Raw genomic sequence first — 17,685 nt, forward strand, 5'->3', positions numbered from 1 at the left:
TCATAAAAAGCTTTAGTATTAGGGCTGTTGTTGTAAGCTGATATTGGAGCCTAATAATTTCCTTTAAATAATCACTTTGAACCAACACATAATCAGTAGTTTTGAAAGGTCTTGTGGCTGGTGTAATTCAGGAAAAATCAGACAGACATGGTAACCCTGAACCCACTTGACAGGTTTTTTGCAACAAAAACATCAATTCACCTGTGACTAGCAAGGAGCAGGTTGTCTCAGTTAAACAGATTAAGGGATGAGACTGTGAAACAAAGGTCAGTGGGATGTACTCATGAAGTCCATAATGAATATTCATGATAGGAATAATTATCTACATTTTCATTTAAATGTTTCTGTCCTCACAAAGGAAAACCTCAAGACATGAGGTCTCAGACTCAACATTTGGTTTGCTCTAGTCGTGCACACACGGATCATGTGCTCACGCGTGTGCGGGGTCGTGAGTGAACTGCTGGTGCCCTCGTGCAGGGTCGTTCTTGCCTGGAGTGACTGTGGCTGCTGCCAGACGGGCCTGGGCTGGGGGTTTGGGTGCCCATGGGTGCCATCAGTGTCCCCTGGGGCTTGTGCCAGCACAGGGCCCTGTGCCAGGGCACCCTTTGGTCTAAACAGCAAAGAGGCAAGAGGGAAACTGAGGCAGAGAGGCTCAGGGTCTCTGGTTAGATGCTCCCCAGGTGAGGAGGGACCTGCTGAGGCCCACCTGGGGCTGCTCACTCTCCCTGCATCCAGTCTGTCCTTGTGCTGTCCCACAGCTTTGGGGCAAAACAGGGATTGTTTGGGGGCAGCAGCCCCCCTGCCCTGTGACTGCAGCCGGACAAGGAATAATTATCTACATTTTCATTTAAATGTTTCTGTCCTCACAAAGGAAAACCTCAAGACATGAGGTCTCAGACTCAACATTTGGTTTGCTCTAATTTTTCTGCAAATATTTTGAGGTTTGTTGTTTTGTTTTTGTCAGGTGTTCCTTTTGCTGCTCATCACTAAGGCATTAATTCTGAAACTAATAATACTTTCACATAACAAGAATTAATTCAAGTTCAATGAAAGGTGCTATTTCCATTATTGCATGTTTTCATTAAGAACCAGATTATTGAAGTAAAACCAGCAGAATCTCTCTTGTAAAGGGAAAAGTCAGACTGGCTAGATTTAGAGCCCTATTAAAAAACCAAACAACCCAAACACCTAAAAATTACCAATTTCAAAGGAACTCAAGTGAGAATATGAACTAAAAACAAAACAAAGCATTTGGTTTCTATGTTAAAGAATCACATTTTGGAAGCTTCATTTTGACTGTAGGGTACCACAATACTTCTGTCAGTTGAGTGTCTATGATGCTTTCCCCAGATTGTTCTACAGATATGAGAGCAAATTTGAATTATGGAGTTCATACGAGATTTATTTTTGCCTCTTGCAGTAACACCTATCATTGAAAACCTCATCAGACGACATCAGGAAGTGAGGAGGTTAAGGACAATTGTACTATTAATTTTACATAAATTGAGTGTGTCTATCTTTTAAAGTGGATAAAAGTACCAAGGAAAAAAAAAAAAAAAGCTGAGGTGTTGCCAGGAAAATGTATGGGCTCCTACAGAACCTGAATCACAGAATCACATTATTGTCAGAGTTGGAAGGAACCTCTAGAGATCATGTAGTCCAAACCGCCTCTAAAGCAGGATCTCCTAGAGCACATAACCCAGGACTGTATTCACACAGATTTCGAGTATCTCCAGATGAGGGGAATCTACAAGCTCCCTGGGCAGCCTGTTCCCCTGCTCTGTCACTGTCATAGTGAAAGAAGTTTTTCCTCATATTTAAATGGAATTTCCTATGTTCCAGCTTGTGCCCATTGCCCCTCATCCTATCACTGGGAACTACTGAAAAGAATCTGGCTCCATCCTCCTTGTACCCACCCTTTAGATACTAATAGGCATTAAGAAGGTCTCCCCCTCAGCCTTATCTTCTCCACACTAAGGTGTCCCAGCTCTCTCAGCTTTAATTCCCCAATCATCTTTGTTGCCCTCTGCTGGACTGTCTCTAGTAGTTCCCTGTCTCTCTTGAACAGGGGAGCCCTGAACTGGATGCAGTATTCCAGATCTGGTCTTGCTTTTCCATAGAGGTTGATTTTATTTCATTCCCTAAGCCCTGCAAGTGACAGCCAAATGAAGCAAACAATTCCTCCCAACCGTCCAGCTGTCTGTTGGTGAATCACCCATCTGGGACTTGCTTGTTCCCCTTTCCTGCCCGCAAACAAACCTAATGAAATGCAGCAGTGGGAATACGAAACAGGGAATAAGAGACAAGAAGATAGGCTCAGGCTTGGGGGAATTTTTGTTTCCTTTAAGTAACAATCTGCTGGGATTTTATCAGCGTAACAATTGTTTTTCCTAAGCATACTGGTGCCAGGAAGAGCAGAAAAGAAAGGCTTCTGACCATGAAGTCAAGAAACATGACTCAATCTGCTGTGTCAGCTCAGACACTCCGCCCAATTTTTCTGGCTGAGCAATGGGGCTAATAAGAATCTTCACTAATACAACAAAGAATGAGTTTAAGAGAAGAAAAATAATCAGGGGAATGATGAGATACAGAGATGCATTATCCAAAGAAGCAGGCAGTTCCAGAAAACTTTTTATTGTCATCCAAAGTTCTAGCAACTCCCCAAGGAATAAAAGATATTTTGCTGTGAGAACAAGAACAGATACATTCACTGAATCACATATTTCTTGTGACATGCATTTCCTTTACAAAGTTTTTGCTTAAGAAATAAATAAAGGAATTTACATAATCTGATTTTATTTTTTAAAAGAATCCCATACTCTTATCTATTGATTTCTAACTGCATAAAAGGACAGATACACACTAACTTCTATTCATTAACTTTAATCAAAAGAATTCTTGGCTGTTTCATTTAAGGCGGATTTAATCAAGCAAGGTTGGCTCTGAAGTGAAATTACAGTCTTAAACTGTGGAACAACTAATTTAGAGTTTTGCCCTGCAACAGGTCCCTGATGAAACTAATGGATTGCAAGAAGACATTTTAGATAGATAATTTTAATTACAATTCAGGTGTTTTTTGCAAAACCTTTGTGCAAATTTGTATGTTATTTTTCCCAACCTCTATGAGAATGTAAGATATTCTTCAGAAGACTTTATATTATATTAACACTATACACTAAACACTAAAGCAAAAAGTGTTTACATTGCAACTATGTATCATGCTAGAGATCAAAGACATCACCTCAGGTTCATCTCACAGAAAACACAGTTCACATAATGCGCTTTCCTACTAACAAGGTATTGTAAAGTTTTTTTGGTTATTAAGACTTTGTACCAGCTCAGATAAAATAACTTAATGTTTTATATATACTCTGCATTTATTGTGACTTTAAATCACAACCCTCATCATTTGGGGTTCTGTGAAGTATTTTATTCCAAGTAATTTCATCTCCATTATAATGAAATATGCCCACTTCTAATCTCAAGCCGAAATGAGGTAACTCTACATGACAACCTTAAAACAAAGCAAACCCTACAGCCAGCCCCCCCCGATTCTAATTGCCTTGAAAGGTACAACAACCTCCCATTGCTCTTCTCAGCACTTGTTCTGTGGAAAGAATCCCAGAGATGATGTGTAGAAAAAACCAAACTCTTCCTAAGGGATGTTTTGGACAAATCTTTTTATAATTAGGTGCACGGAAAATTGCTCTGAATAAAGGCAGAAATTGCTGTTGCTCAGAGATATCCTGTGGAAAGCACTGGACTACCCAAGCTGTACTATCCAAAATCAATTTTAAAAGTTCAGGAAAACCAATGGGAAGTCAAAGCCTAATCAAGACATGTAAACATCAAATGTAAAAACTGGAAGAGCAGAGTAATTTTCTTTGTCATCCACCACAGTCATGACAGTTCTACTCATGATCTTACAATACAAAGTAATTGTTCAGAACACTCAGACTGATATTTGTTAGGCTATCATCTATTTTTCGTCAATAAAGTCAGCTCAGATTTTTTATAAAAACATACATTTTTGTTGGCCTGGAAGCTGTACTTTGCTTTTTCTAAAGATGCTGTATTAGCTCGTGAGCTCTTGACTAACCATGTGGAACAATCCAACAAACTTTTATATCATACTACAGTTATAAAAACACATCACCTGCAAGGCTTAGATGAGACTGCAAGAGGTTTTCAGCAAAACAAGGTACAGGATCAGGTATGAAAGTCAAATGAATACAAGCCATGTTTCTGCTTGTTGCCAAGGTCCAATGCCCTCACCTTTTACCTGATGGAATTCCCATGGGAGAAGTGCACTGCAGTGAAAAAGCGAAGAAACCACATCCCTTACAGAGGCAATCCAGCCATCTACTACTTTCTTGTTAGCTCACTGAAGTGTGTTCAAGGTTAGTACCACACTGAAAGCCACAAGGCAGTAACAGCCAATGTTTTAAATTGAACTGATGCCTGTGCCATCTTCCACTGTTGCACTTTCTCTGCCTGCCAAATACTTCCCCAGTATAAGTCAAGATACGCTTTAAGCCTTCAAAGTATTATGTGACTTTGGAAACCACCACTACTTTAGATAGTTTCTCCCACTATTCACCAAGAGGGCAGCAGCTACATTAGCTAAATCTCTCCAGCCACTGGCAAAGACAGAGCAAGCTGCTGCAAAGCAGTCAACTCTGAAGGCAGAGTTACCGGATGCCTTCTTTACTTCAGACTTCACTGCCAAACCAACCCTCTTGAATCCTGGACGCTAGAGGTAAAAGATAAGCTCTGGAGACAGGAAGATTCTTCCTTGGTAGAGGAGGACCAGGTTAGAGGCCACTTAGCCAAACTGGACATCCATAAATCCATGGGCCCTGATGGGATGCATCCACGAGTTCTGAGAGAGCTGGCAGATGTTATTGTTAGGCCACTCCCCATCATCTTCTAGAGATCATGAAGAATAGGAGAGGTGCCTGAGGACTGGAAGAAGGTCAGTGTCACTCCAGACTTCAAAAAGGGCAAGAAGGAGGACCAAGGGAACTACAGGCCAATTAGTCTCACCTCCATCCCTGGTGTTGGAACAAATAATTCTGGACATCATCTTAAAACATGTGAAAATAAAGAAAGCCATTGGGAGAAGTCAGCATGGATTCACCAAAGGCAAGTCATGCTCGATCAATCTGATTGCCTTCCATGATGCCATAACTGGCTGCCTAGATAAGGGGAGAGCAGTGGATGTTACCTACCTTGACTTCAGCAAGGCTTTTGACACTGTCTCCCATAACATCCTCATTAGGAAACTCAGCCAGTGTGGACTGGACAGTGAGGTGGATTCAGAGCTGGCTGTGTGACAGAACTCAAGAGGGTTGTGATCGATGGAGCAGGGCTGAGTTGGAGGTCTGTAACCAAGAGCCCCAGGGGTCAATACTTGGTCTGGTCTTGTTCAACATGTACATCAATGATCTGGATGAAGGGACAGAGTGTATCCTCAGGAAGTTCACTGACGACACCAAACTAGGAGGGGTGGCTGACATTCCAGAGGGTTGTGCTGCCATCCAGCATGACTTGGATAGGATGGAGGCCTGGGCAGAGAAGAACCTAATGAGGTTCAACAAGGGCAAGTGTACGGTCCTGCACCTGAGGAGGAAGAACACCAGGCACCAACATAGTTTAGGGGTGGACCTGCCGGAAAGTAGTTCTGAGGAGAAGAATCTGGGAGTCCTGGCAGATAGGAAATTATCTATGAGCCAGCAGTGTGCCCTTAGTGCCAAGAAGGCCAATGTAATCCTGGGGTGCATATGGCAGAATGTAGCCAGCAGGTTAAGAGAGGTCACTCCTTAGTGTGAAGATCAGGCTGAGGGGGAGACCTTCTTAATGCCTATAAGTATCTAAAGGGTGGGTACAAGGAGGATGGAGCCAGACTCTTTTCAGTAGTTCCCAGTGATAGGACAAGGGACAACAGGCACAAGCTAGAACATAGAAAGTTCCATTTAAATATGAGGAAAAACTTCTTTCACTATGACAGTGACAGAACAGGGGAACAGGCTGCCCAGGGAGGTTGTAGACTCCCCTCATCTGGAGATACTCGAAATCTGTGTGAATACAGTCCTGGGTTATGTGCTCTAGGAGATCCTGCTTTAGAGGCGGTTTGGACTATATGATCTCTAGAGGTTCCTTCCAACTCTGACAATAATGTGATTCTGTTATATAGCAAGAAGAAAATACCATGATTAGAGATCCAGACATAAGGGGGTTTTGACCAGTTTGTTGCGTCAAATTCGTGATGGTAAGAATGGTAAGACACACGTGGCTCCCCATTGACATATGACAAAACATATTCACATGAATTGTGGATACATTATTATTAGTGTTTGCAAAAATACATATCTAATAAAGTTTTAATTACTTAATTTAATTAAAACAGATATAATTTAATTTTAAGCTAAAAACTATTTAGAGAGCTATAAGTACTATATGACCATGATCAAAGCATCACCATACACAGCAGTTGCAACATTTAGAAACATTATAATAAAGTCTGATAGTAAATCAATGCAAGGTCATAAACATCAAGGGATTAAATTTCTTACTGGTACACAAATATGCAAATTAAGTACTAGACTGGCATGTGGCCATGCCATTATGCCCTCTAAGGAGGACATGAAACAAACAAACCAAAAAAAGATTGCATTTTGCGTTAGATGTATGACACATCAAAAGTCAGTGAGAGGATGTTTGCTGGTAGATCAAAGAAGAAGTGAAGTACATTGAAAAAATCTAAATAATCTAAGAAAAGATTCCATTTGGAAGCAATCTACTATTACATTAATTTCTCTAAAGCACTACTTAATGCTACTCTAGCTCTGCAAAGAATATAATTCTTAATGACTTGAATGATCAGGTAATCCCTACGTGGCTACAATACAGCTGTGGGGTACATGGTTTAGTCTTTGTTCATGTCTCTTCTTCTTTCCCAAAAGCCCACCTCCTGTCTCTGGGCTGCAGTAACACATGCACAAACATAGAAAGACCTGATGTGTTTGAGAGAAGTCAAAATTGTGCCATCCACATGGCACTGCAGAACAAAGAAAATCTCAGAGCCTCATAAACTCAGTAACTTTGTCCACAATAAAATTAATTGTTAAAACTAAGTGAAAGAAAAAAAATATATTTGGAAAGATGGGTTACAAAATCAAGCTTGAAGATGCCTATATATTGCTTTCCTTCTGTCATGAGATATTTGGATATAGTAACTATGATAAAATGGTAAATCTTCAGCTAACAAATTGCATTTAAAGTAGCAATTCTTTTTTTTAATCTTATCTTACACAGAGACCATCTGTCTACAGTGAACACTTACCTCACCCACAACCTTTCCCCTTAAATAAATGTACCTGCTATGAATATCTCTAGAAAGAAGCTTTTTTTCTAGACTAGGATTAATTTTTTTTTTTTTAAGGCATGTTTCATTACTTTGCAATCTACTGCTGCCATCTCCTGTGTTAAATGAGGCAAGTTACTTCATACTTACAAAGCAGACTATTTAACTTTCACCATATGGGAAGGGTTTCTGTTGGTCAAGCAGAGAGTACTCCACCTAAATACATAGCAGAAGCCTGCTAAGGAGTTGGCATTACCTCTAAGTGACTCCGTCGTTCTGCAATCACTCGTTCATCCTTGTTTCCAAAGAGCTTCTTTGGAGGGAATTCTAAAGTGGCAAGCTGGAAGACATTAAAGGATGAATAGACATCAGAAGTGACAAGCTCACATGAGATATTTCTCTTTAAACTACAAAGCAACTTGGGAAGAAGAAAATGGCAAGTATTCATGAGCTAAACTATATGCTATTAGCAAACACCAAATTAAACATTTCTACTGATGTTATTACTACCTGGTCTGTAGGTACTGCTAAGATAACAACACATTTTGTCCTAAGTGACAGATAGAAAGTAGATTTAGGAATTAGGCTTTGCCCACATAAAGACTACAAATTCGCAAACTGAATCTGATGTAATACCACCTACTAAGAAGTAAGAAAGATTTCTTCAGAAATTCCATGTATCTTAAAAGATCACATTCAGTCTCTTAAAAGCTGTGGTGTCCCACCGTACTGAGTTGCAGTTAGCATGTCTTTTCTATGTTCTATCATAAACCTAAGATTCTTGGTGACAACTATCACTAAAGTTATGCTGTGGAAGATGGCATTGCTTGATCTGGCACATGCACAGAACGTGACAGACCCTTCATTGTGCCTTTAACTATGACATCTTCCTTCATAGCAGAGACAGGCTAAGAGCATGCATCTTCCCTGTGACAGCAGCTAAGAATATGGCAAGTGGGACCTCTTGAGCTGTAACTTAACTGTAGTGCAATCATATTCAAACGTGCGTCCATGATGAAAGCTGATAGCTTTCATTTCTGAAGAGAATCCACAAGAACAGGCAAAACCCCATTTTATCACACTGAAAATGAAAACAAGGCAGCAGCACAACTCCTAAAAACAGCTACTCAGATTGGTCCTTTTAAGAGTCTTTCACAGAGGTATTCAAAGCTATCTTCTCATTTCTTTTTGATCCTCTAGTAATTGTGCCAAACTACAGTGGTAAGGGAGATAGACAGGAAACCGCCTTCCTTTTTCTTGTACACCAACAAATAAAATGCTTGAACAAATTCCAGCCACCTATATCTGAAAAACACACAAAAGGCTCAAGAATTAGTAAGAAGAGCTAATGAACTGTCTCTGCTAAGCCACTGCTGCTGGAAATGATGCACAGAAAGCAAGTCCTCTCCGCATCGTTTGTGTTTTCACTAGAAGGCACATCAAAAGCAATTTTTTCCTGGCTCTCACTGTAGGAGACAGAGATATGCAACCTCCCATTGGCACTGTTGGAGCTGTCCTGCAGGCGAAAGCCCTGCATAAAAAAACCTCCTGCATGAATTCCCCTGGCTATTTAATGATACTGAACTAATAAAAGTGATGCATCATTTTTGAGTATATCAGCACATACAGGACTGTAGAAAATTTATGGCAGGTTACAAGGAGCAGAAATCTGCTGAGTTAAATGAGCAGCTTCATTATTAACACCAAATGTAAGCATCTTTAAAATAGAGAGGAATTCAGCAACACAAATAATTCATTCCCATTCTCCAGTTCAACTCCAATTTGGATAATTTTAAAGACATGCCTAGACAGATTGAAATAAGCAATATAAAGCGATGTGGGGCACCAGAGGAGATAGAACACGGTTGGAGAAATCTGAGGAATATAACTAGAGATGCTGGCAAGACTGATGCAGAACAGACATCTTTCTTGAACATGGTTACTTGTACATGTTGGCAGGACAAGTAGTACACAGCCAAACAGTATCCTAGAGTTATGTCCTTGGGACCTATTTTCAGTGCATTACTCACTCCTTAACCTATACAGGATTAGAAGTGCTAATATTTTCAAGGACTTCAAAATCCTGCCCCTCCAGATATCATATTTTATTAAAAAGTATTGTATCATGCAACTCCCAGTAACAAGCAAGGTAAAACAACTAGCTCTGCAATCCCCTCCTGGCCCTAGGGAGAGTGGTTTTATATTTATTAACAAACACTTTAATTATATAATTTTTAAATGGTGTCTCTTAAAAACAACTTGCACAGATAATTTGCACTGCTATAGCTTCCTGACATACTCTGTAGAATCAAAGCAAATCAGAAATGCTTTCTTTAGCTGAATTAAGTTTGATTTTAAAAGGCATTTTAGAACTGATTGTACAAAAATTTGAGATGGAAAGGTCATGGACATGTCATGCAGGTCATGAAGCAGAAGGTACATAATCTCGGGTCTGCTGGAACGTTTGTGTTCCACTGTTTCCCAAGGCTCCTCTGGCTCCTCTTTTAGCCAAATGATTGGCAGATGTCCACCTCACAAAAAAAAAAAAGAGACCATTTCCATCACACAACAGATAACCCCCCCAACTATATGACAGAAAGTCCTCCAGTGTAGATACCAACATTACTTCAGCAACTCCTGGAAGCCCTAAATTATTCTAATACACTCCACTACCTGCCAAGAGCCTAATCCCCACCATAATGAAAGAGTCAAAACTCTTTAGGCTTGAGTTTCATGCTGTCCAAATGCTTTTGCAGACACCACAGCACCAGTTACCTCCCGACTCACAGTCAGGAAATTATCTTTGCAACAGTGTGAACACAGCCATCTCTGTGACTGTGTATTTTCACTGCAAGAGGAAGCTGATCCATTGTAGTGTATTGATATAAAAATACGATATTACTACATTTACCAGAGGTGGTGTGCTTATCTATCTATATATATATATATATATGTATGTATACACGCCATTGATCTGTCACTCCTACAAAGTTACTCTTTTAGTGTGGAGAAAAGTATGGGTCCTTGAGTCCCACAAACATGCAGTGATGATAAAATGTTCTCATCTTAATTATGGTTTATAGAAAGAGAAGAAAAGCAGCCCAGTAATATGAATATATTGAATTAATTATAAATGTTGTCATAATTTTCTATAAAGATCCTCTGACCCAATTTATTAGTTGATATGGAGCCTCTGAACATCATTGTGTACGGTTCAGATATGCAACCATTCAAGATAATTTTGATGTTTATTTAAAATATCTTATTTTTTAAGCCAAAGTGCATTAGCAATTATTTTTAAAAATTCATCAGATTTTGTTGTTATGAGCACTTAAGAAACTGCACAGTAACTTCAGATGAGATTACCATTGCTACAGGCACTAACCTGTAGTTACTGTGCACACAGCACAGTAGGTGACTGAGCTACATCTGCTCTGTCACTTAAATATGTAAGAGATGTGCAGGTGTAGGTTTTGCATCAAGATGTTTGCCTTGGCTCAAACATTATAAAAGCACTTCACACTATCCAGGAGTATAAGTTACTATTTTAGAATTAAATGGCCATGTACCTTCTGGCTCAAATTAATTCTTCACCTTGACTATGAGATGAACACTTTGCAGCAGTACCAAGCTTAAGAAGGGGACTCTACAGGTAGCAAGGTAAATTATTCTGCTTCCCTGAAATACTTCCCCCTGCTCTTTCTCCCTGTCCCCCTTGCTGCAGTGGCAATGAAAGCATCTGGAAGTTAGGCTTATAGGAATATAGGACTGTTGTCAGAGGATGTAGGGAGGCAATTAGGAAAGCTAAGGCCTCCTTGGAACTTAACCTTGCAAGTCAGGTTAAGGGCAATAGAAAGGGCTTTTTCAAATACGTAGCTAACAAAAACCATAGAATCATAGAATCCTAGGGGTTGGAAGGGACCTCGAAAGATCATCTCGTCCAACCCCCCCTGCCAGAGCAGGGTCACCTAGAGTACATCACACAGGACTAACATTAGAGGCAATATTGGCCCACTGTTGAATGAGGTGGGAGCCCTGGTGACAGAAGATATAAAGAAGGCAGAGGTGCTGAACACCTCCTTTGCCTCTGTCTTTACTCTTGCAGGATTTCCCCATGAGCCCCAGATTCATATAGCCCCAGAAGAAGTCAAGATAAAGGAGGAGTTTGCCATGGTAGATGAGGATTGGGTTAGGGATCAGTTGAGTAATCTGGACATCCATAAATCGATGGGTCCAGATGGAATGCACCCAAGGGTGCTGAGGGAGCTGGCGGAGGTCATTGCTAGGCCACTCTCCATCATCTTCAGTAAGTCATGGGCAACAGGTGAGGTGCCTGAGGACTGGAGGATAGCAAATGTCACTCCAGTCTACAAGAAGGGCAAGAAGGAGGACCCGGGTAACTATAGACCGGTCAGCCTCACCTCCATCCCTGGAAAGGTGATGGAACAACTTGTTCTTGTCACTATCTCCAGGCACATCAAGGACATGGGGGTCATCAAGAGCAGTCAGCATGGTTTTATCAAGGGTAAATCATGTTTGACTAACCTCATAGCCTTCTATGAGGAAATTACTAGGTGGATAGATGATGGTAGAGCGGTAGATGTGGTTTATCTTGATTTCAGTAAAGCATTTGACACCGTCTCCCACAGCATCCTTGTAGAAAAGTTGATCAGGTATGGGTTTGGTGATCAGGAAGTGAGGTGGATTAGGAACTGGTTGAAAGGAAGGAGTCAGAGAGTTGTAGTCAATGGGGCAGAATCTGGTTGGAGGTGTGTGACTAGTGGAGTCCCACAGGGGTCGGTACTGGGACCGGTGTTGTTCAACATCTTCATCAACGACCTGGATGAGGGTATAGAATGTACCCTCAGCAAGTTTGCTGATGACACTAAGCTGGGAGGAGTGGCTGACACACCAGAAGGCTGTGCTGCCATTCAGAGAGACTTAGATAGGTTGGAGAGTTGGGCGGGGAGAAACATGATGAAATTCAACAAGGGGAAGTGCAGAGTTTTACATTTGGGGAAGAACAACACCATGTCCCAGTACAGGTTGGGGGCTGAACTGCTGGAGAGTAGTGTAGGTGAAAGAGACCTGGGGGTCCTGGTAGACAGGAGGATGACCATGAGCCAGCAATGTGCCCTTGTGGCCAAGAAGGCCAATGGCATCCTGGGGTGCATTAGAAAGGGTGTGGTTAGTAGGTCAAGAGAGGTTCTCCTCCCCCTCTATTCTGCATTGGTGAGGCCACATCTGGAGTATTGTGTCCAGTTCTGGGCCCCTCAGTTCAAAAAGGACAGGGAACTGCTCGAAAGAGTCCAGCGCAGAGAATACGTAAAGGGTGAGTGTCAGGAAGATGGAGTTAAGCTTTTCCCAGTGATGACCAGTGATAGGACAAGGGGTAATGGGTGCAAATTGGAGCATAGGAGGCTCAAGGTGAATATCCGAAAACATTTTTTTACTGTGAGAGTGACAGAGCACTGGAACAGGCTGCCCAGGGAGGTTGTGGAGTCTCCTTCACTGGAGACATTCAAAACCCACCTGGATGTGTTCCAGGTGTGATGTACTCTAGGTGACCTTGCTCTGGCAGGAAGGTTGGACTAGATGATCTTTCGAGGTCCCTTCCAACCCCTATGATTCTATGATTCAGCAAGGATTGTTTTTGTCCTTTCAGGGCTGCTGCTGAGGTGATGTGTTTGCTGTCAGGGGAAATTAGGAGACATATTCCCCAGTGTGACAGGAGGAGAGAGCTTGAATGATTTCCTGAGAAGCTTCTGCATGCAGTGTCTAAGACTTCTAATTTTTATTTTGGCTGCAGAAGCATCTCCCTACTATACTTAATTGGAGCATCGCTGCAATACAAATTCCATTATATACGTAGGAGTGTGCACACATGTGCATACACATACTATGGGCAAGGCAGGAACAACTCTTAGATCTAAAATGCAAAGCCAGATGATATTTTAAAATAGCAAAAAGAAACCTCAGAACTGCATATCAGCATTCCTAATGTCTTTCAGACATTAAACTTTTTACGGTTAATGATGTTTATCCTACCTGGCAATCATTGCTAGGCAGTAGCAATCTTAGGGAGAGATAAATAGTCATTTGGAACTTACTCCCTAATTTCTTCATAATAAATAAAGGCTGTGCTTTGTTTCTAGGTCTTGCATTACTTATGGGCACATTATTTGTCTGTGTCTCAGCAACCCTACCTGTAAGAAACTATCTGATACAGCAGCATGCGTGAGGTTAGCATGATCAAGTTTAGATAGTACTGGATCCAGTCCTCAAGGGGAAGGTGCTTCATACCTAGTAAATGTTATTCTAGTACATTTAAAACAGCTTAATGGATTCTTATAGGTCCCTCACATTTCAGCCAGGAGACTGGATTTACAAGGTCATCAGCAGGTGCTCAATGCAGGTAAGAGTATACATGATAATATAAGTGACCCTTTTTCAGTCACCCATTTTATCTTATGCACAACTCTTTGACTTTAAGATTCACTTACTTCTGGAAACATTTACCTAACAACATCTATATGGAAGCATACTCTTTAAAAAAGTTAAACCATACATCTTCATAGCCTTCAACTACTGAGGCCCTGGAAGAGATGCAAATTTGGATACTGGCCTTTTGGAAGCCAAGAGAGTGCAAATGAAGGCTTTAATACCATGAAAGGCTCTTCCTAGGGTGGGATGCACTATCATTTCAGGATCTTTAGAAAACAAAGCCGTCAGCATTTAAAGGGTGTCCCTTCATTTCTGTTATAATCAGTTGGAGACTCCTCACTGACGTTAATTGAAATTTGCTAGGGACCTGCTGGATTTGCTTCAGTTCAGGGGTTTTATGATACAGTGGCACATAACATGTTAATAAAAAGCCTTGTACGGTACTTTGAAGGTGATATTTCAATATATTGCAGACCAAAGTAAAATACCACATAATACAGTCATGTAGGCTTGTCACTTCTGAAGCATGAAATTGTTCAAAGTGTTATGATCCCTAAACATTTTAAAAAGTGCCATTTTCTGACATCAAGCAAAAATCTACAGCATTGAAACATCTCATTATTTCTGGTAGGTAAAATCTATGTTTTAGTGCTTACAATATGGTAAAAGGTTTTTTGGTGGGGTTTTTTTGAGAAGAAAAACCAGGTAGATGTTGAGGGAGGCTGAGTCATCTTTAATCTTTCATCCCAAATTCTCTTTGTACTTCAATGTTTTGATATATTTAAATGGGGGGGCAGGGGGAGAAGAAAATTAAGGAAATGCTAACTATTAAATTAAAAAGTCAGTTTTCTTTAACTCTCATGTTACTTTTACAACTCTGAATTTTCTCATTTTTCAAAGGGCATGTCTGACTTTTGATCCTTTGTACCAGAATTCTCTGTCACAGATGAGAAAAATCAAAGAGAAGAATGTGGTGCGGTTTTGTAGCCAGTGTGGCTGCACCTGACTTGATTTTGCAGTGAGTAATGAAAGAAAAAAATGTCCTACTTTTAGTTTTTGAAGTTTAAACAAAGTAACTTAGGCCTCAACTTCTCAAGGTGTATTAAGGTTCCCTGACTCTAAAGAAATTAGGCAAAAACTGTATTCTTAACTGGAAACTTGCACTAAATATTTCATAATTTGACAAGGTAAAAAAAGCTCAACTTATAATTTTTTACTAGTATTTTGTCTGAAATAAACTACCTATTCTACACAATTTCGTAAGAAAGCCTTGGGCAAAGGGAAAAAAATAACACTTAATGAACAGAATAAAGGCTACTTCATAAATTCTGCCAAAAAAAAAAAAAAAAAAAAGAAATAAATAAGACACTTTAACATATGCTATCCACTAAAAAAGAAACCAACAAATTAACTTAAAAACTACATAAGTCACATTTTCAGATGATATAGCTCAAACTATTTAAAGTTCAAATGATGTTTTTTCAAATATGAATGAAGAAAACTCTTAATTTACTCTCCTTTAAAAAAATAACAACATAGTCCATCATGTAAATCCTACAGTGCTTTCCCGATACATATGCTATAGGTAAGTGATGCCCTGAGAGGGCAGGAAGATTAAAGACAGTATTTTCCATTATCAACTAATTGAGGAGAGGGAATATCCAGGGGATTATTTTCTGGATATTCAGTTTGTCACCTACTTTTCCTCTTCCATTTTTAATAATCTCTCTTCTTTTTCCACCTTTCTACATGTTCTCCCCCACTTCCCAGCTGTCCAGTTTGTCTTATTTTATTGCTATGCTTTTTTACCTCTCCATGACCTACCCAATTCTTTACTCCACTGTATATTTGCCATGTCAAAATTACTGTTCTCACACCATCCACCCCAATATTTGCCACAGGAATTTTATATTCTCAGAGGCAGGACACCTTAGCAGCCATGGATCAGCCAAAGCTGAGGTCGACCCATGTCAACCTTCTAATGTAGTGAACTCCTCAGAGAAGACTGAGCTGATCGCAACAGCAACAAAAGCTATTATTATTACTATTAGTAGTAGCAGCTGCATATCTAGGCTCATCCCTGCTTCCTCTCAGCTTCTCCATCAGAGCTACAGGCCTCCACCTTTCTTTCGATGTCTCGCCTCACTGCCACAGGCTGCAGTGCCTGGATCTCACTCAAACACCCACAAAGAACTGAACACCTCCCTCCTTCATTGAGGGAGTGTAGTCTGAAAAATCCTAAAAGTCAGCAAATATTTCCCCTCTGACAATACAAGACACCATATTGCAAAGTGATATATCGGAGTTTTGGGTGTTTTGTTTTTTTTTTTCTTTCCTGATATCTCCCAAAATATAACTAATGTCACAACTTGGTTTCCTGTCCCTTTACAGCACAGCCTCTTCTCCAAGAGCTGGGGCTATTCTGCCCCATGTACATGAGAATATTATTTTACTCCTGCTCTCTATCCTTTTTGCTCTCTGTTAAAGGGTTACCTGCCCATAGAACTGCTTTAACCTTTGCACTTTTGGCTGGCAGGATGTGAGGGACCAGCCCTCAGGACCTATGCTTGCTGGAATTGGTGTCATACCCCATTGTAACCCCTAAACAAAACCTGCCGGAGAGGATGGAGACTGCACTGATGGTCTCCATATGACCTGCAGCTTGCAGGTACAGCGACTGAGATATGGATCAAGGGGCAGGGGGCGCTGAGATCCACTCCAGCTGCTCAGGCTTATGACCCAAACACTCTTGCTCATCCTTGCGAAACAAGTAAACTGCATATAAAACGGGGCTGCAAGAGTGGGCTTCGGGAGCCTCACTCACACCAACTCTCCCCCATTGGCTGGCCCAATGCTGGACACTGGTGACTTTCTATTATCTGTCTCCCTAAACTTTTCTTCCTCTCTCTGTCTTCCTTCCAATCATCATTAAGTAACTCAAGGTCTAACCACGATTTTTTTCTCAGGTTGTGCAGCTTAAAGATACATGTATTGTACTCTTGTGATCTAATTGTCAGCCTTTATGATAGCGCAGCCTAAGATAATAATTGAAATATCTGTATTCCTTCTATAGCTAATTAGTAAACCTAATATTCAGATACAGATCTTGAGTGTCATTTCACCTTAATCTAATCAAGAGGTACTGGAAGGTCAAGCATTTTCTCAGATTGTGACATTTTAATCAGTCTTCCTGGAAGGGCCAGGTCTGAGACAAAGGTTGGATCCAGCCACAGCTGGGTTCCTCTCTGAGAAGTTTAGAAAGCAAGGGAGTCCGATCTGAATTTCCCTGGGTTATCCTACTCAGGTCTTGACACAGGAGCAACCCCTGGTTTCCATGTTGCTTTTTGTCTGTCCCCTAGGGCAGGCAGCCTGGTGAGCCAGGTTCACATTAGCCCCTCCAGAACTCATCCCATTGAGGCCAGAGTGTGCTGGAGACCCTGCTAGGGTTAACCTGCCAGGCAAAAAATTCTGCAGCTTTCTCACTGTCCTCAGACTGGATACAATTTCTTGCTTTTTTCCTACTCATTTTTCTGAAGCACCACTCATATATAAACAGGTACCTCCTCTACATCATCCTTCCCCTGCCCTACTGACATTAAAACATGCCAAGAAGCACAAGCACTTACATTTCCTCCCATAATGCAGTTCTGCTATGAGTCCCCTCAAAGTCTGGATGCTGTGACTAACCACCCCAGATCATCATCTCTGGATTCATCAGTCCATGAGCACCTTCTCAGGATGCCCAAGTTTTCACAACTCTGCTGTCTCTAATTCTGGGTAACCCTCTTTGAACTTTTAAGGTTTTCCTGGCATACTTGCTAGTTACCAGGCATAACAGTTTCTCCAAAGAACATTTCCACTTCATCTGTCAACAA

At 40.8% G+C, this 17,685-nt stretch overlaps 1 protein-coding gene across 1 annotated transcript in view; it reads right to left on the bottom strand.

The window, feature by feature from the left end:
* KIF16B (kinesin family member 16B) overlaps positions 1-17,685 on the bottom strand; it is a 131,375-nt gene that overhangs the window by 10,836 nt on the left and 102,854 nt on the right. The window contains exon 25 of the mRNA XM_010000183.1: positions 7,623-7,706. Within this exon, the coding sequence (XP_009998485.1) occupies positions 7,623-7,706 (84 nt within the window). The remainder of the gene's footprint in view (positions 1-7,622; positions 7,707-17,685) is intronic.

The sequence above is a fragment of the Chaetura pelagica genome, unplaced genomic scaffold (assembly GCF_000747805.2).
Source record: "Chaetura pelagica isolate M959 unplaced genomic scaffold, ChaPel_1.0 scaffold336, whole genome shotgun sequence".
NCBI classification, from domain to species: domain Eukaryota; kingdom Metazoa; phylum Chordata; class Aves; order Apodiformes; family Apodidae; genus Chaetura; species Chaetura pelagica.